The sequence below is a fragment of the Lithobates pipiens genome, unplaced genomic scaffold, assembly GCF_037356315.1.
Source record: "Lithobates pipiens isolate NorthernLeopardFrog02 unplaced genomic scaffold, aLitPip1_a1.2 Scaffold_18, whole genome shotgun sequence".
NCBI lineage: Eukaryota > Metazoa > Chordata > Amphibia > Anura > Ranidae > Lithobates > Lithobates pipiens.
This window is the reverse complement of record NW_027507758.1, coordinates 548933502-548953263: the sequence shown is the minus strand read 5'-3', so window position 1 is coordinate 548953263 and position 19762 is coordinate 548933502. Positions and strand designations below refer to the sequence as shown.

Here is a 19762-nt window from a genome sequence, read left to right as displayed (position 1 = left end):
CTATCACATAAAATCCCAATAAATACATTTCTGTTTTTGGTTGTAACATGACAGAATGTGGAAGATTTCAAAGGGTATAAATACTTTTTCAAGGCACTGTAACTAGTAGCTTCTTACTTGAGGACCACAATTGGGCAATTTCAGCAAGCTGTAGTTAAAGGGGTTGTAAACCCTCAAGGTCTTTCACCTTAATGCATTCAGTTTCATCTTAATACAAAACCTTCTGTAGTGCAGCAGCCCCCCTTGTACTTACCTGAACCTGATCATTCCAGTAGCTCCAGCTGCTTTCTCAGATCCTCATTGGATAGATAGCAGCAGGAGGCATTGGCTCCAGCTGCTGTCAATCAAATCCATTGACACGGGGGGCAGGGCAGAGTCCTGCTGCCTGTGTCAATGGATGCAGCATCATACTTCAGGAGCGCGCCCGCATGAGTGCCCCCATGGAAACCTCCACAGAGGAGGCAAATATAACATGATTTATTTTTTTTTTTTTTTTAAACAAAAAACAAAAGCGAACCTTTACACAACCCCTTTAAAGAGGAAGTAAACCCTTCCAAACAACTTGGACCTATAGGTAAGCCTAGATTAAGGCTTACCTGTAGGTCCAAGCAATATCTCCTAAACCTATATGGTTTAGGAGATATTTGCCCGAAAATGGGCACCGCTGTCTACGGCGCATGCGCCGTAGATAGCGGCGCGCATGCGCACTAAATGCGGCAAATCCAAGAATGGATTTGCCAAATTTGTCGACTCCCGTGCGCATGCGCGGGAGTGACGTCATCGCGGCTTCGCCGTATGCCAGTGGCGGAGCTGCGAGGCGCGACTCCCGTGCGCATGCGCGGGAGTGACGTCATCGCGGTTGCGCCGCTGTGATTCGTCGGAGCTGCGAGACGCCACAAGCAACATGGATGCGGCGGACTACAGGGATCAGCGGCGACTTCGCTGGCTCCTGTGTCAGGTAAGTGACACATAATGAGCTACTATGCGATGCATAGTAGTCCATTATGCTTTACCTTTGCAGGGAAAAAAAGAGGAAGTAAACCCATTAGGGTTTACTTCCTCTTTAAGCTTGTGTTTTGCATGTCATCAGTTTAAATCGCCTATTTTAAAATATTCCTTAAGCCGGGTTGTCAAAAATAAAGCTAGCCATACAAAAGTAGATACCCAGACCAAATGTTTATGGCAACATTCATATGAAAATACTCCTTGTTGCATTTAAAGACTTGACTTGTCATTCGAAAATGTGTCTGAAAAAATTTGTTTTTGATATTCAATGTTCAAGTGAATGGACTTTCCCAAATGAAACCACGTGCACCGTTATTTCATTTGAGAAAAACATTTCCACAGTTACTTCGAATTTTCTAATCACTGAGGTTGAAAACAAATGTCAATCTAACCATTAGAAAATTTAGCGAACGTTCTGAAAATAAGTTTTTGAAAAAAATTCTTCTAGTGCTTAAAGGTTAACTCCACTTGTGAGGAAAAAAAATTGGCAAATTTAAAAATGATAGCAATTGCGACTCAAGTTGTATTGTAATAGAATGTTAGTAACAATGACGTTTCCTTTTCAATCTGCAATGCAGTAATTTTCTGTAAAATGCAGTGCAACACTTCTGTTTAACCGATAGCTGACCAACCGCTAAGTGGCCATTTATGCTACCGACGTAGCATAACGGCAATTCACGGAGCCGAGCCATGCTGCCGCAGTACAACTGCGGCAGCATGGCTCGGCTGCGTGAACCACCGTTATCCTACGCCGGTAGCATAAATGGCCACTAGTGGGCGCTTGCATGCCGCCGGAGTCGAGCGAACACGCCGATGCGAGTGCCCAACGGTCTCGATCATCCCCGGGCTCGCGTGTTCGCTCAGGGCACATGGAGACCCGGATCTGTGTGTGTGTGTAAACTGACACATCGTCTGTTCATATAGAGCAGAGGTCTCAAACTGGTGGCCCTCCAGCTGTTGAAAAACTACAAGTCCCATGAGGCATTGCAAGGCTGATAGTTAAGAGCAAGACTCCCAAAGGCAATGGCATGATGGGACTTGTAGTTTCGCAACATCTGGAGGGCCACCAGTTTGAGACCCCTGATATAGAGTATGAAAGCGATCTGTTAGTTTCCCTGCACAGTCCCATCCCCCCTTCAGTTAGAACACTCCCTAGGATACATATTAACCCCCTTCACTGCCCCCTAGTGTTAACCCCTTTACTGCCAGTGACATTTTTACAGTAATCAATGCAATTTTAATCGCACTGATCGCTGTATTAATGCCAATGGTCCAAAAAATGTGTCAAAATTGTCCGTGTCCGCTATAATGTCGCAGTCATAAGTCGTTGATTGCCGCCATTACTAGTAAAAAAAAATTTTTATAAAAATGGCATAAAACTATCCCCTATTTTGTAGATGCTATAACTTTTGCGCAAACCAATCAATATGCACTTATTACGATTTTTAACCAAAAATATGTGGGAGAATACGTATCGACCTAAACTGAGGGGAAAAAAAGTTTTATATATTTTTTAGGGATATTTACTATAGAAAAACTTTAAAAATGTTTTTTATTTATTTTTTTTTTTCAAAATTGCCGCTCCTTTTTTTTTTGTTTATAGTGCAAAAAATAAACCGCAGAGGTGATAAAATACCACCAAAAGAAAGCTCTATTTGTGGGGAAAAAAGGACATAAATTTTGTTCGGGGGCTACGTCTCGCGACCGCACAATTGACACAGGGCCGAATCTCAAGTGGTCTGGTATTTGGCTAGCCAAATGGTCCGGGGCTTAAGCAGTTAAAAAAAATGCAATGCAATGCAATATGGCTACCTGGAAGTGTTCTCCGTACACACATGGTATATAGAAGGCTCCCTTAAAATGTAATTTCTTTGTGTGATTGGCTGACTAATTATCCCAGAGGTCTGCATTAGGATACACATCATTTTTTTGCCATCCCCTACAACATGCAATTTTAGGAGTGATATGCCCAAGGAAATTGCATCTAAAGGGATGCAGACCCTGCCACTTTCCTAGTTGGAGCCCTCCAATTGTTTCATAAATTGTAGCTTTTAAATACTGGGTTACTATCTCACTTTTTTCTCCTGATTTCCTCTTGAAACTTTATCATCTGCCTAATATTGTCTTAACGCATAAAATTATCATTAGTGATAATCTTTGGGCACTGAATTTTACATTGCTTGTATTATAAAGGTTGATAAACTAATGCTGACCGTGCAGTAATAACACTAGCAGTCCTAAGACCACTATTTATAGTGCAGGCTAAACACATTATTTACCTTTGTAGAGTAGTGTTACTGAACCCCCTGGCAGTGCCCACACCTTATAAATTCTCTTTACATTAAAATATTGCCACTATATACCTTTTTGGATGATCTATATACCATGGTCAGTGATAAACTGCACAGTTTCTCCAGTGCTGAGAGTTCAGGAAGGAGGAAATTTCCACTTCAGCCTATATACACACCCACATCTGTGATGTCAATATCATGTGACCTGGTTATCGCTGATCAACAAGTAAATGTTCTCTCCAGCATAAAGGACACAACTGAGCATGTGCAGGTTGGCTACTCTGTTAGCTGGCCTTCCCCAGATGGACATTGCAGGAGGGGGAGGATCTGTCCATGCAGGATAAAACATCCTTTTTACACAATGCAGAGGATTAACGCCTTACGTTCCAGTGAGTATAACAAACGTGCTATGCTGCATATACAGACTGATTTTATGGTTGTGGGTTTAATAACACTTTAAGTCTCTAGTGATGTGATCTATGTAAGGCACAATACCAGTAAGATAACGGCTAACCAAGGGGAAAAAACATTTGTGACTTGACCATTCTGTTCCAGAATGGTGGTATAGGAGACTAGAGAGCAAGGAGCATGCTCGTCTAAAGGTAGCCCAGGCATGATTCATTTTGTGGCGCTCCTCCTCTGATGTCATTGGCTGGATCATAGTTCAAGAGACCATGTCTCAGACTTATAAAATAAACCTACTTTTTATTTATGTTTATTTATATTAAAACAAAAATGGGGCAGACTTGATTGATGACTTGGTCTTTTCTTTTTTTTTTTTCCCCCCGCAGTCACTCTTCTATGTTGCTTGGTATTCCCATAAAAGTGATTTAAAATAGTGCGCTATGGTATGACACCTGAGTACATCCAAGGGAAGCTATTATTTTGATTTGTGCCAAGAGGCGGATCAGAGAAGGATGTTTCCTATTGGATACCTGTGACCCATGTATTTGTGATAAGCGGTTGTTGACCCATGTATGTGGTCTAAGAAGGAGATGAGCATGTTTTTCACCTGTTTGGTGGAAGCGTGTAGGGCACAAAAGAGAGATTGAAGATTGGTCACAAATTGCACCGTGGTGTTCAAATACATCATAGTTATATTAAAGTGGAACTACATCTGAGCACCACAAACCAAAAATGCTATATAATTAATTTTATAATATTCAAAGCAAACTCCCCCTATCCATCCATGCTTTATTTTGGTGATAAATCATTTTGAAATGCGCCCTCTGTCATTTCTGGCTGTGGCTATCTTGACTAAGGGCAGTTGATTTGTGTAGCATTTACTTCCTGGAATCAATTTGCCCTCACCTCGGGCACAAGGGGAACTGAGAGCCCTCCTTCCCCTCCAGGAGACTCCTGTGCGACATTTGCCTAGGCATGGAAACTATAAATGACGAAATAAAAAAAGTTTAAAACCAGTAAATGTGATATACTTTCGTGTATTTTTACTAATGCTAGCTGCATAAGGATTATAAATGGTCCATATTTAAGGACTGATGTGAGAACTTTTGTTTTCTGTATAACACTTGTTGCACATTATTTTTATTGTTGCACTACAGTAATTTGGTTCTAGTTCTCCAGGTCTACAATACCTGAAAAGAAAAGTTTACACTATGTGAACGAGCTTCCAATAACAAGTGTGTATTCAAAATGAACTTTATTCTGTGTGTGTGTGTGTGTGTGTGTGTACCTTATCAGCATTGTGAGATTGTTCCCATTGTTGGAGATATTTGGTTACATATTGCCGGCTTCCTTCAATATCTTCCACTGTGTAGCTGGTCTTGCTACATGACTGAAAACAATAAGAATAGTGTTTTTTTTTTTTTTCCTCCATGGTGGACAATTAATGCTAAAGCCAATGTTTTAATGCTTGCGTAAACATTACTTTGATATAATTAATTTTTTTTTAATGGCTTTCTATGGATAGTATTTTTTTTTCTTTTCTTTTTTTATAGTTATGGTTCCCATTTCATCCTTTTGAAAAGGCCTCTTTGATTAGTAGCCACCATCTGATGCATAAAGATGAAGACATTTTAATGTAATATATTTGTTTTTACAGAAGGACAGCGGTGATTCTAGCTTGAGTGAAAGCCACTCGTCTCCTCCGGCCAAACGTTCTTGCAATCATGCCGAGCCTGTCCGCAAGGAAAGCCCAAAAACCCACGCTAGCAAGCAGCGGGAGGGGTGGAGCATGTCTACCCGAAGATCCAGGTAAATAATCCACCTCCAAACATCCAGCCTGTCTGGTGTGTTGTCACTAATGCCCTGTTTGGGACTAATGGAATATTTATGTCCTTTCATTTTTCTCATTGCTTTTGGATGTCCATGAATGTAGTCTAACTAATCCTCCTCATCGAAAGTTTGCTGGAATTGAACATATGCAGAGAGGGATAGCTAAACCATTAAAGGGCATGCACAACCTTGGCCTATGAGAAACAAACAGAATGTATCCACCTTTTAGAAGAGGTGCCCAGGATATGATATCCATGTTTAAAAACTCACAGAAAGGTTTTATCTGTGAAAATGTAAGACTTCTAGGGGGCTTACACTTTTTTTTTTTTATAAAAATGTATGTAGAGACAATGGGTCCGAATGCTCAGCAAATCATGATGTACATATAATCCAAAAGATAAGCAGCACTCACAGGGCATGAATGGTGAATCCACAGTGTTGACATGTTTGTTACGTTTTCATGAGGCGTAAGCTCTTCATCCTCAGGAAGAAGGAATTGTAGAATGTTCATGGAGTTACTTTTAGAGATTAAGAGAGATTTTTTTTTCCCATGTTTTAAAGGATTTTCTCTGGGTTACCTAAATGTTAGCCCCTTCCTGCTTTCGCCTCCCAGCCCTTTAAGTGCTTCTAAGTGCTGAGGCGTAGGGGTCATGTGATTGGCTGTCACAGCGGTCACATGATCGAAAGCTCCCGTTCACAGGTATGCATCGGGAGCTTTCCTGTCCCCACCAGTAACTGCTGGGGGCGTGCGCTCTCAGCACAGAAAAGTGTTTACTTAGGGCCCCATATGACACCTCTGTGCTAAAGCCCACGCGCCAAATATCCACATATAATGGTATCAAAAAGATTCAAGACTAGTTTAACACACCAACAGATGACAGCACAAGGCTGCGCGCACAGTCAGACGGCACGGACCTTCATAGGTCAGTGTGACAAGATATCGTCCTGTGTACATTGGGAGCTGTGCAACTGGTGCTATTCTGACCATGTGCGTTACCACATCTGCTATTTCATCATGGTCAACAAGTTAGAACAAAGAGCAAACGTGATGTACCGTGTGAAACGGGACAAATTTGCCACGGTGGCGTTTGACATGATTTAACAAGTTTACGGCGATGCTGTAATGAGCAGTTCGAGGTGTTTTGAGTGGCACACGCGATTGTTCTCCGCCGATCATCATGCACAAATTTTTGGAGGTTGAGCTCATTGAAGGTCTTCCTGATCTCTTGTCTTCCAGTGATGTTCTTCCACTCTTGAAGCAGCCATGGGAGCTCCATCTCTCCTTGTAGCTTGCATAGTATTTTAAGCTTTTATACAGATTTGAGTACATGTTTGTAAAAATATTTGCTAGATTTTATTTTTTATTCTGCCTGGGGTTCAACATTAGAAACCTAAGATCTTAGCCCGAATAAGTCTTGTCAAGAAAAGCATGCACTTTCTTGATCTGCACATTCCACATGATAGCAGTCTGAGTAAAAACAATATAAAATGATCTAAACCCAAAAACAAATATGTTCTACACTGCTTACTTACAATTCCTTAGATGTGGAAGTTGCTTTTGTTCTCTTTATTTCAGGCATAGAAAATACCTGTTGCTCTTGCCAGAAATTGTGTGCAGTTACTTCATTTGCATCAAACTGAAATCTCAGGCAAGGTCATCAGCATTTCCAGCCACCTTCTGTGATCTGCAAAGCACCCCTTATGTAGCAGAGAGCGGGAGGCAACCTGTAGTCCAAATTGGAAGACCAGGCTAGGGTGACAACGCCACTCCTTTTGTAGATGCAGCACATTGAGTATGGCCCGTACACACACTCCGAATATCGTATGATGGATCATATGACTTATTTTTTTTCTTAATAGAAATTGAATAGGTTACTAAAATCGTAAATTTTCGTATGACAGAAAAAATAAAATAAAATCGGAAGTGATGTCATGTATTGTTTTTTCGGACGACAACTGTACTGACTATACGAAAATCGTACAATCTGGTATTGTACGAGGAAAATTTTCGTGCTTCTCCGATCGAATAATATCAGCTTGATTGTCATGATCGGCTCTTCAAAGCTCTGTACTAACGATCCGATTTATCGTACGTTCACGTCGAAACCGGCGTTTTTCGTGTTTACAGGCCATAAGTCTGGTCATCCTAGAACAGAAAATTATACTGGCAGGATCGCCAAGTGAAAATTAAAGAAGGAAAGCCTGGAAGTAAAACAAATGTAGCCACCACATCTATGGACCAGTAGGCTGCAATATATTAAAAATATGTTCTTTGGTTTAGATGCATTTTAAACCTCCATCAAATCCAGGCAGCAGACTGCCTACAAAGCGTGCCCCCTCTATTTTCTGAATTTATTTCCAAGTATTGGAAAAAACAAATGTGAGATTCTGCATTCTAGCAGTGACTGCCCAAGATAATACAGTTGAGGGAATTTTATAAAGGGTGTCGTAGATCCCCTTTAGAATACTGTTAGAGCAAGTGTTGGAGCTTGCACCTGATCCATGTACCTGTCAAACAGGTAAGGGAATCCCCACACTGGACACTCCTTCCTCCCTCGCCAGCCAATGCACCCGTCACACCGATAGGGACATGGCTAAGGAATATTGTACTCTGTGGGGCGAGCCTGATGGAGGACCTGGGAGATTAGTTCCCAGTAGGCGGATCCAAAATGGCTGATTTAACTAGTGGCATTTGAATCCACCCACTGCTGTGCACGGTCATTAAAAAGTAAAGCGGACCTGATTGGTCTCTCAATTTCTCATCAGGCGCCCCCCCCCCCACCCATTGACAAGTCATGTCCCGAACATTGGGCAGTACTGACTTCACCTGTTATCCCTGTTTGCATTTAGTTGCGATTCCCTGGACCTAATCTAAATGGGACTGGGAATAGAGCTATGTGGAAGGTGTCGTGTACAGTATGACAGCTGATTTGAGAGTAATTGCACTATATTGTCAGTCGGGATAGTAGGAATTGCCTCATCTGTCAGTAATGTTACTGACACTGGCGCAAATGCCTGCCTGAATTAGATGCAGGTGGTTCTTATCGGGAACTACTGCCAAAATTTGTTTATTTGGGATTCCCCTCAAAATCTGTAGTTTTCATCAGCCGCTTCATCTGTGTGTTCGCTTTGCACATACAAACCTTATGTACGTTTTAAAGTGGTTGTAAACCCTTACAAATCACTTTGACCTACAGGTAAGCCTAGATTAAGGCTTACCTGTAGGTCCAAGAAATATCTCCTGAACCTATACGGTTTAGGAGATATTTGCCAAAACACAGGCACCGCTGTCTATGGCGCATGCGCCGTAGACAGCGGCTCGCAGGCGCACTGAGCGCGCCGCTGTCAACGGCGATATGCCGCGAGTGGCGGCTCCCGTGCGCATGTGCGGGAGTGACGTCGTCATGGCTTCGCCGAATTACAGCGCCGGAGTAGCGAGCCCCACCAATAATCTAGAGGCTCTGTACACAAGGGGACAGCTGTGACTTCGCTGGCTCCTGTGTCAGGTAAGTGACACATAATGGACTACTTTGCGATGCATAGTAGTCCATTATGCTTTACCTTTGCAGGAAATCAAAGAGGAAGTAAACCCATCAGGGTTTACTTCCTCTTTAAAGGGCCTGTTTTATATATATATATATATATATATATATATATATATATATATATATATATATATATATATATATATATATATACCGTATATACTCGAGTATAAGCCGAGATTTTCAGCCTCTTTTTTGAGGCTGAAAGTGCCCCCCTCGGCTTATACTCGAGTCATCGCTGTCTGTCTGCCCGATCAGCGTGTCGAGCAGACAGACAGCGGCCATTCTAGGATTCAAAGGCCGCGCCTCCGTCTCCGCCTTCGCCTGTGATAGGCGGAACACTGAATTTCCCAGCAGTCTGTGTTCCGCCTATCACGGACGTCCTCTCATCCTCGTCCGTAGTATGAGGATGAGCAGACGTCCATGATAGGCGGACCACTGACTGCTGGGAAATTGAGTGTTCCGCCTATCACGGACATCCGATAGGCGGAACACTCAATTTCCCAGCAGTCAGTGGGAAATTGAGTGTTCCGCCTATCACCGACGGAGGCGCGGCTTTTGAATCCTAGAATGGCCACCGACGAAGAGCTGCGGGACGGGCCGGGACGCAGGCCGGGCCGGGACGCAGGCCGGGCCGGGACGCAGGCCGGGCCGGGACGCAGGCCGGGCCGGGACGCAGGCCGGGCCGGGACGCAGGCCGGGCCGGGACGCAGGCCGGGCCGGGACGCAGGCCGGGACGGGACGCAGGCCGGGACGGGACGCAGGCCGGGACGGGACGCAGGCCGGGACGGGACGCAGGCCGGGACGGACGCAGGCCGGGACGGACGCAGGCCGGGACGGACGCAGGCCGGGACGGACGCAGGCCGGGACGGACGCAGGCCGGGACGGACGCAGGCCGGGACGGACACAGGCCGGGACGGACACAGGCCGGGACGGACACAGGCCGGGACGGACACAGGCTGGCTGGACACAGGTAGGCTGCACGGACACACACACACACACACACGGATGCATGCACACACACACACACACACACGGATGCATGCACACACAGGGATGGATGGACACACAGGGATGCATGGACACACACACACACACACACACACGGATGCATGCACACACACAGGGATGGATGGACACACACACACACGGATGCATGGACACACACACACACACGGATGCATGGACACACACACACACACGGATGCATGGACACACACACACACGGATGCATGGACACACACACACACACGGATGCATGGACACACACACACACACGGATGCATGGACACACACACACACACGGATGCATGGACACACACAGGGATGGACGACACACAGGGATGGACAGGCATGTCTCACCCTCGGCTTATACACGAGTCAATAATTTTTTCCAGTTTTTTGGGGGTAAATTGGGGACCTCGGCTTATATTCGGGTCGGCCTATACTCGAGTATATACGGTATATATATAATTAAAAGTTGTTCTGTGACCAAAGGAATTCCTCGTTTTGTAAGAATATAAATGGTGAAATTCAACTGCCATGTTCACTTTTGTTCTCTTAGGCCTGATTCACACCTATGCATTTTGCAGATTTGCAGCACAGGATGTGTTCCATAGGAAACCATGTAAATGGACTGTAGTGCAAAATGCATAGGGTATGAACCAGGCCTTATAAATTATGAAGTGGATTGTGCCCTCTAGTGGTAAATTTCAAGAATAGGATGTCTTGAAATGATGGCTGAACTCCACATTGCCCCAAGTATCTTGTGGTGATGTGCGATTGATTTTCAGGTACGAATGGCAACGGCAGGAATCTGCTTATTCCTTCTGCTTTTTATTTTATTTTTTATGGCTGATAGGTGCGGATGGCTCCGAGCCTGTACACTCCAGTGACTGGTTGTCGGTGGCTGTCCGCACGGCCAGCAATTACCTGTGGCGATTGTGGCTGGGCGCACCTGAATTTAGGTCAGATAATTTTTTGCAGTTTTGCATTGCATTTTACAGTTAATTACAGAGCTGCAGATTGAAAAGTAAATTTAATTTTTAATAATTACGATATGACTTGTGTCGCTATTGTACTGTATACGCTATATTTTTTCCTTTTTACCTGTTTTTTACCAGCTTTGGAAATGGCAATAGGTTGTTTGTAATTTTAATAGCCCTGTCATTTGAAGCTTTTGATGTGACATTAATCTGTGGACAGGTTAGTCACTTAACTATTTACAGTTTTATAAGCAGCAAAAGAACTTCAAAACAAGCTCCTCTGACCCCTGTAGCTGGGGGAGGGGGGCTCTGGTTAGTAATTGATCCTTCCACTAAAAGCGGTGAAGTAGTCCCTATCTCTAATCCACTCCCCTCTTCTCCCTGATCTCCTTCTCAGTGTTTACATTGGAGATTCAAAGTCTTGATGGCTGGTTGATGGGAGGGTGGAGCAGTTGAGACAAAGACTTTAGTGCTTCTGCTGTGAACTCTGAGGCTTGGTTCACATATATGCAACATGTGAAACGCAGCGAATCCTGTGCGTGTCCTGCACCGAATTGAAATCAAACCCCATTCATGATAACTGCATCGGGGTGTCAATGTTAAGTTAATGACACCTCAAAATTGTTTGCAAAACAGCAGTTGATAGAATCGGATCGCGTAGGTGTGGTCACCCATGCAATCACTTTTCAGTGGTGGGGGGGGGGGCGGGGGCAAGAGGGTCCTGTACCTTTTTTGTGCTGATGTGGTGCAATTTGAGCCAAACAAATGAATGGCTTCAATCACACCGCACAGACATTACATGTAATTTGAATAGGAGTGCGGTGCAATTCCTATCCGAATCACTGAACTTTTTTCTTCACGAACGTGGAGTTACCCTTTAACCACTTGCCGACCACTGCATGCTAGTATACGTTGGCACAATGACAGCGGTGGACATATGGGTGTACCTGTATGTCCTCTTAGAGAGCCGGGGATAGCAGGCACGTGTGCCCCCTTGCATATAGCGTGACCGTGCCCGGCAATCGTGTCAGGGATCCTCAGAAGCATTTATGTGTAAACAAGGCATTTCCCCGTTCTGGCTTGTCGTGAGATCACCACTCCCTGTCATGTGACTTGAAGCCACTCCCCCTCCACAGTTAGAATCACTCCCTAGGACCCACTTAAAGAGGTCCACCCTAAAATTAAAAACTACATAAAAAATATATAAAAAGACCATTCTAAAAAAATATATAAAAAAAATGAAAATTTTTTTTTTTTACCTTACCAGAAATGCCTGTTGCTAGGCAGTCTTCCTAATCTGCCTCTTCCTATTCCCCGGCGCTGTTCCTTCCTCCTCTTCGGCGAGCTGCCCTGTTGTCTTCTGGGACATGTTTGTTTCCCGGAAAACTGGGCCATTCACAAAGTGCTGCGTGACTCCACATGCGCAGTAGGAAATAAGCAGTGAAGCCGCAATGCTCCACTGCCTGTTTCCCTTGGTTAGGATGGCAGTGACGGCACCCGATCCGATGGGGGGGCCGACATTGTAGGCTCACTGGACAGGTAAGTGCCCTTATTAAAAGTCAGCAGCTTGCTGACTTTTAATAAAAAATAAAAATAAAAAACGTCCGGCCCTCCGCATTAACCCCTTCACTGCCAGTGTCATTTACACATTAATTGGTGCATTTTTATTGAACTGATCGCTGTATAAATGCCAATGGTCCCAATATAGTGTCAAGTGTCCAATGTATCCACCATAATGTTGCAGTCAGGATAAAAATCACAGATCACTGCCATTACTAATAAAAAAAGGCATAAAACGATCCCCTATTTTGTAGGCGCAATAACTTTTGTGCAAACCAATCAATATATGCTTATTGTGATTTTTTTTTTTCCTTTACCAAAAATATGTAGAAAAATACATATCGGCCTAAACTGAAGAAAAACATGTTTTATATATTTTTGTGGGATATTTATTACAGCAAAAAGTAAAAAAGGCGTAACACGGCAGCGCAATTGTCAGTTAAAGCGACAGCGCCGAATCGAAAAAAGTGCTCTGGTCAGAAAGGGGGTAAAATCTTCCGGGGCTGAAGCGGTTAAAGCAAAGTTTTGCCGTACAGCTTTAAAATAATGAAGGATTGGAACACTTGTCAATTAAAAAAAAAAAAAAAAATTTAAGATTTTTTTTTATTGCTGTCTTTGTCCTGGTAACCATTATTATGGACATAAAAGGAAATCCAGAATTTTTGGGCTGTCGAAAGAACAGGCGTAAGAGGGGAAAAACCTTCAATGGGGACACTAGTTCTGGTTTTTAGCTAGGATTTCTTCTCACTTTGTGTTTTGGCTATGGGACAAAAAGTGAAGGAAAATCTCCCCAATGTGACAAGAAAAAGTTTTGCATTTAACTTTTCCTTTAATGGCGTATTTTTCTGTCTAAAGCAGCAATAGTATATGTAGAAAAGCCTGTCCCTGCCAGCTGCTGCAAGAAGACTTACTTTTTGTTGGGTAGCAATGGTCTTATTGCAGAGGTCTGATGCTCTCCCTACTAAGACAAGTGTAAAGCTCTGCGACCAAAAAAGCTCAGGTTATTCATAGCCAAAATAGTTTGTTTTCAGTGATGTGTCTTTATTTTTATGCTCTTTGATACACAAGGACAGGTGATTATTTCAAAATGTTATAGTTGCCCTTTTTGTGGAATCGAGTAACACCACTGCTTCAGCTATTATAATTGTGGAGGCAGTGAACTGTATGACAGCTCCCAGGTTGGCAGGTTACTCTCACAGGCGGGTACTCGGGCCAATGTATACAATACTCTATAAGCAGGTGTTGAGGGTATATGTTGCTGTCTGTACGAACTAAGTATTGTTGTTATATACTATGTATACTGCTTGACATTTAAGTTGTAATGTTGAAAACTAAAATAATCCCCTTTAAAAAAAATACATTTTTTTTTTTTTATAGTTGTCATTTAAACAGGAGGTGATCTGAAACCTTTATATTGGGGACAAACTGTCTTGTCTATATAAAAACCCCAAAATGTTTTTCTTTAGAAATTGTTCCCAGTGACATGCACTATATGGTTTTTATAGCAACTGATTTTTTTTTTTTTTGTTACATTTCAGGTTATTGTCTCAGACTGGTGCTACTTTACAGAACAGCCACAGTAGTTTAGGCAAGTATTCTTATTTTTTACCGATTTTTTTTTTTTTAATTTTTTTTAATTTTTTTGATTTTGGTTTTTAAAGTGTTTGTAAACCCACTTTTTGGACTTCTACCTATAGGTAAGCCTAGAATAAGGCTTGCCTATAGGTAGTGGAAATATCTCCTAAACGTGCGCAGTTTAGGATATGTTTCACTTGTAGTCCGCCGAAAATTCCAACGGCACACGTGCGGGGAAGAAACGTAAGTGCCGTTTCGTCCCTAGCCTGTGGAGTTAATCGCGAGTCCCGTGCACATGCGTAGGAGTGATGTCACGCAGCTCCGACGAATCACAGGAGTCCGCGGCCTGGAAGGAAGAGGGGCCAGAAGATGGATGCTGCCCACACAGGGGACATAATGGGCTAATATGCGATGCATACTGCCCATTATGCTTTTCATTTGCAGGCTTTGCAGCAAGCAAAAGAGGAAGTAAAACCCACCAGGGTTTACTTCCTCTTTAAGCCTTAAGACAACCATGAAATCTACTACAATCCTTGTCATTCTGTTGGAATTCGATGTAAGATATTATAAGAACTTTTCATTTTTTTTTATTTTTTATTTTTCCTTGAAACTCCTTTTCATTGTCCCTGTGTGATTTTATTTTTATTTTTCCCCCCCCAAAAGGCTTTTCTGAGTGTTGCAGTTACTGATTTTACATGTGGTGCCTCCTTCCGGGCCAGACAGGCTTGTGGAGAATTTGGTGTTTACCTACCTAAACAGTATTAAGCAGGGTGACCCCTTTTAAAGTATCATATTGTGTTTGTTTTTTTTGTAGCTTTTTAATTCTTTGTGGCCTAAAGAAGGCTTATATGCATGGTTGGAAAAAAACTGGGCATATCTGTTAATTAATATGCAAGGTTCCTCCCTACTATGGCTTCCTGTGGGGCTGGCTGTTACACACTGTGTTATGTAGGGGACAGCAGCCCAGTTGGTATACCTTCAGCTTGAAACAGCACAGTGCTGAAAGCACCCATTGAATACACTAGGGGTTCTTGGTTGCTAGAGCAAAAGCTTTATATATATATATATTTTTTTTTTATTAGCTCTTAAAAGTCACCCCCGCCGTGTTGAGAAAGATGGAAATGTGGACCGCCCTTGCATCAACGGCGACCGAGCAGTCAGGAGGAGCTGCAGGTCCAAAAGTAACAGATTTGAAACTTTAAACCAGAGCTTGCTGTTTGATCAGCTTGTAAACAGGTAAGTGGGACTGCACTTTAGTGTTGAACGAGTGAGTGTGACCACCCTCTAGCAAAATTGAGAGAAGTACAGCCAAAGCTCATTTGGCTGTACTCCTGTGGATCACAGGAGTGCAATTCATTCTGCACTCCTGGGACTTTTTCAGATGCTAAAGCCCACTATCGGGTAAAGTCACAGAGCTGGTCCAGGCTTGACCAAGATCGTGACAGTCGGCATCCACCCACATGCCTTGGCCGGCCGCTCCCGCCCCCTCCACAGGCCAGCACTCCAGTGAGCGGGGATGGGGCAGAGCCAGAGAGTTGCTGACTGACAGTCATTGGCTCTCCTCTGCTCACAGTGCTGTGAGAACCCAGCGATCGGTAGTGTTTTATCGCTTGTTTCTTAGTGTTAGATGTGTGGGGGGGAAAGATGCTGCAGCGGTCACCTAAGTAAGTATGAAAAAAAAAATACTACTTTTAAATTAAGAATGCCTTTTCACTTCTGCCTTGTGCTGCACAGAGGCTTATGGCTGTGTTCTAAAAAATTATTTTATTGCAGGTTTTATTGTGACCATTGGCTCATGAGACAATCACTTTGTGATCAGGTTGTCATAAAAACAATACTAAGCTGGGCATCTGACTAGAAAGTTTTACTGTGTATGTTACACAGTTGGATTGGTTTTTATTTAAATACCTGATCATGGGCAACTTAAATTAAAATATAATTTTTGCTAGCATATCATTTTGTATTTAAAGTCATCGTAAAGGCATTTTCTTAAAATACAGTTTACTTACCTGCTCTGTGAAATATTTCACAGATTGGCCCCTTACCACCTCTTCTTGGGAGCCCTGCCAGCGCTGTCCGCTTCTCCCCTTCCCTGAGTGCCCCCATAGCAAGCCGTGTGGTATGAGGGTACTTGCGCACGCACGCTCCCAAGCCAGGCTGTGCGAGTACATAGACACTCACAACACCCTATGCCCCCAGCTCCCTTCTTACAGGATTTGACTGATAGCAGGAGCCAGTAGCCCCTGCTGCTGCTTCTGTGTCTTATGAGAAGAGGGAAAAGTAGCAACATTGTTGCAGACCAGTAACTCGCTGGTTCAAAAGAGGAGCCAGTTAAGTGTATAAGGGGGACTTGGGAAGAGCTAATATTGGAATGTTTTTTTTTTTAACTTGATGCAGAGAATTGCATTAAGGCAAAAAAGAGATTAGAACTGCTGTAAATGATATACAGCTTCATGTCCTTTACTAACATTAACTTTGCAAATTTAATTATCTCTTCTACTTTAATAAAATAACCATACACTACATTCTATGCTGTGTAGCAGGAATAGTATTTGGGCAGATTTTACCACAGCACGAAGTATTCCAACACACCATTTTGTTTTTATAGGTGACCATTAAAAAGTGCAGTTGACATGCAGAGACGGCATTACGCTGCGGAGCTGCAGTGTTTATATATTTTTTTATGTTCTTCAGTCTTTACTGATAAAACTGGAAATTTTTGCTTTACTTGTCACCATGTTCTTCCTGTCTCTACAACTATATAGAAGTCATTTCTCACTTAGTGGCCTTCAGTTTTTATCCTATTTGAGCATTGTTTGCACATACTATAGTCAAGACTGAGAACTGCCATAAAAAATATCAGCTCCTGTTTATACCTCAGGATGTGTGATTGAAGAGTTCTGTTCCTCCATGACAGTTCCCTGTTCTGGTGTCCTGCATACAATCTAGTTCAAGCAGAGTAAACTCCTGTGCTAGCTCTGGGCAAGCTGCATGGTCAGAGCTGCCATCGTATGGAGATGCTGTAGAGTTTAGTGACAGGAAGAGGGTATGGGTGATAGTTTTAAGTAAATGTACACTTATCGTTTTATTAGAGGACAATTTGTCTTTTTCATTTTGTAATGGCATTGAAAGAAAAAAATTTTAAGTGGTTGTGTAAACAAGTTCACGTAATTTGCTCAGTCTCTGAATGCAGTGCCCCCCCCCGTCTGTTTTTTATAAAAAAAAGCCTCCTTTACAGTGTTTCACAGTAGCTCCTGGCGCTCGTGACCAGCCGGCTCTCTCCTCTGCTCATCTGACAGATGCAGCGAGTGGGGCTGAGATTTCCCCTGCTGACGTCGGCCAAGAGGAGAGATTGCTGGGAGCCGCTCTGAAATACGATGGAGCCATTTTTTAAAAATAAAACTGTCGGGGGCACTGCATTAAGAGACAGAGCGGATAGTATACAGATGTATTTGTTCCAGCAGCAGGAGGGTTGAGGGCAATGGGCACTGTCACTAGCTGACAGGCAGGCAGGGGAGGGGCTAAAGGGCGGAAGAGAGCTGAGCTGCGGATGACGGAGACACGTAAACTGACCACGGTGTCAGGGCTCAACAGCCATTCTATACCATGGTCAGTTTACAGGGGGAATTGGAAGGCTCTGCCTGTCTCTATTTTCACAGAGCATGTGATCCCCTGCAGCAGGAGAGTTGGGGGTTCAGTTGCCAGAGGCACCTTGTAGCATGCTTAAAGGGGAGTATTAAAGTTCAATTCCACTTACGCAGGATTCAGTATAGTGCAAAATTGTATGCGTATACTCAATCAAATTGTGCTAGCGACATACTTTACAATCTAAGGGTCCTTTCACACGGGACGGATCCGTGATGATCCGCCCCGTGAGCATCCGGTTGCTCAGCGAGGATCGCTCAGTCGATCCCTGTTGAGCAGGGAGATGACAGGTCTGTCTCTGCACACTGTGCAGGGACGTACCTGTCAGAGCGCCACTCTCCCCTTTGGGAGATCGGATGACGACGGCCCACAGAGTCACTCGATCTGATCCTCAGATGGATGGAAAAGTAGGTTTTTCCTCCGTCAACGCTTTTTCGGTTCGGAGCGGGTCGGATGTCAACGGACTTGTCACCGCTGACATCCGATGCTCCATAGAGGTCTATGGAGCATCTGTTCACGTCCGCCTAAAAAAAACTGCCAGGCGGACCTGAACGGATCGTTCGTGTGAAAGAGGCCTTAGTTCTTCTTTCTTACAGTTTAGATATAGGGTCATTCTTCTACCAACTGACTTGAGTTTAGTAGATATAAAGGTTATAAAAACGCCTAAAAAAAACTGACAGGCGGACCTGAATGGATCGTTCGTGTGAAAGAGGCCTTGGGTCCTTTCACACGGGATGGATCCGTGATGATCCGCCCTGTGAACGTCCGCTTGCTCAGAGGGGATCGCTCTGTCGATCCCCGCTGAGCAGGAAGATGGCAGGTCTGTCTCTGCACACTGTGCAGGGATGGACCTGTCGGAGCACTGTGCTCTCCCAAATGGGGGGATCGGATGAGGACGGACCGCAGATGGATGGAAAAGTAGGTTTTTCCTCTTGCACTTTTTCGGATCGGATGTCAGTGGACATGTCACCACTGACATCCGACACTCCATAGAGGTCTATGGAGCATCCGTTCAGGTCCGCCTAAAAAAAAAAAAAAAAACTGCCAGGCAGACCTGAACGGGAGGCCTTAGTTCTTCTTTCTTACAGTTTAGATATATGGTCATTCTTCTACCAACTGACTTGAGTTTAGTAGATTATAAAGGTTGCCATTTGATAGATTTTTATGTGATACGTCACGTCTACTTGTTTGTAGCACTGCAGAGGCCGTCCTCCAGGAAATGGACAACATCAACATTCGGAGGAGCAGTAAATCAAGGGAGGTGGAGCGACTGCGTATGTGGACAGACACAGAATTTGTAAGTGAAATCTTCCCTAAATGTGTTTTTTTTTTTTTTTTTTTTGCTAAACTGAATCATTGGTCCGCTCTTGGGCTCTTCCATTAGAGGAGTGCTGGAATCCATGGATCTTCTGTTGGGGGTGGGGGTGTAAAAATGAACATAAGTTAATGCTTTAGTCGACTTCTCTAGCAGGGCAATGTTTTGACTATTTCATACATATCTGGAAGAACAATGTATGACATTTTTTAACCAAGACTGATCATTTGTTAAGGCAACACGGTTTAGGCCAAACCATAGTGTACATCAGGGATATGCAATTAGCAGATCTCCAAATGTTGTAGAACTACAAGTCCCATGAGGCTCAGCAAGAATCTGATGGCCACAAGCATGGCACCCAGAGGCATAATGGGACTTGTAGTTTTGCAACAGCTGGAGGTCTGCTAATTGCATATCCCTGGTGTACATGATCTTGGCACCCCATGAATAAGTGAAGCTTTTTTTTTTGGGTGACAGATGGCAGTCATCTGGCACCACCTGGTGGTGGTCATACATATGCAAGGTATCTTTAAGTTTGACTAAAGCCCAATTTGATAACTTGCAGAGAGCTCTGGAACAGCCTTTTTCAACCAGGGGGCCTTTAGG

The 19762-nt window shown here is 43.6% G+C and overlaps 1 protein-coding gene across 1 annotated transcript in view; it reads left to right on the top strand.

The window, feature by feature from the left end:
• ATAD2B (ATPase family AAA domain containing 2B) overlaps positions 1–19762 on the top strand; it is a 201962-nt gene that overhangs the window by 31971 nt on the left and 150229 nt on the right. Inside the window, exons 2-5 of the mRNA XM_077488860.1 lie at positions 5359–5510; positions 14160–14209; positions 15279–15432; positions 19036–19138. Of these exons, the coding sequence (XP_077344986.1) occupies positions 5359–5510; positions 14160–14209; positions 15279–15432; positions 19036–19138 (459 nt within the window). The remainder of the gene's footprint in view (positions 1–5358; positions 5511–14159; positions 14210–15278; positions 15433–19035; positions 19139–19762) is intronic.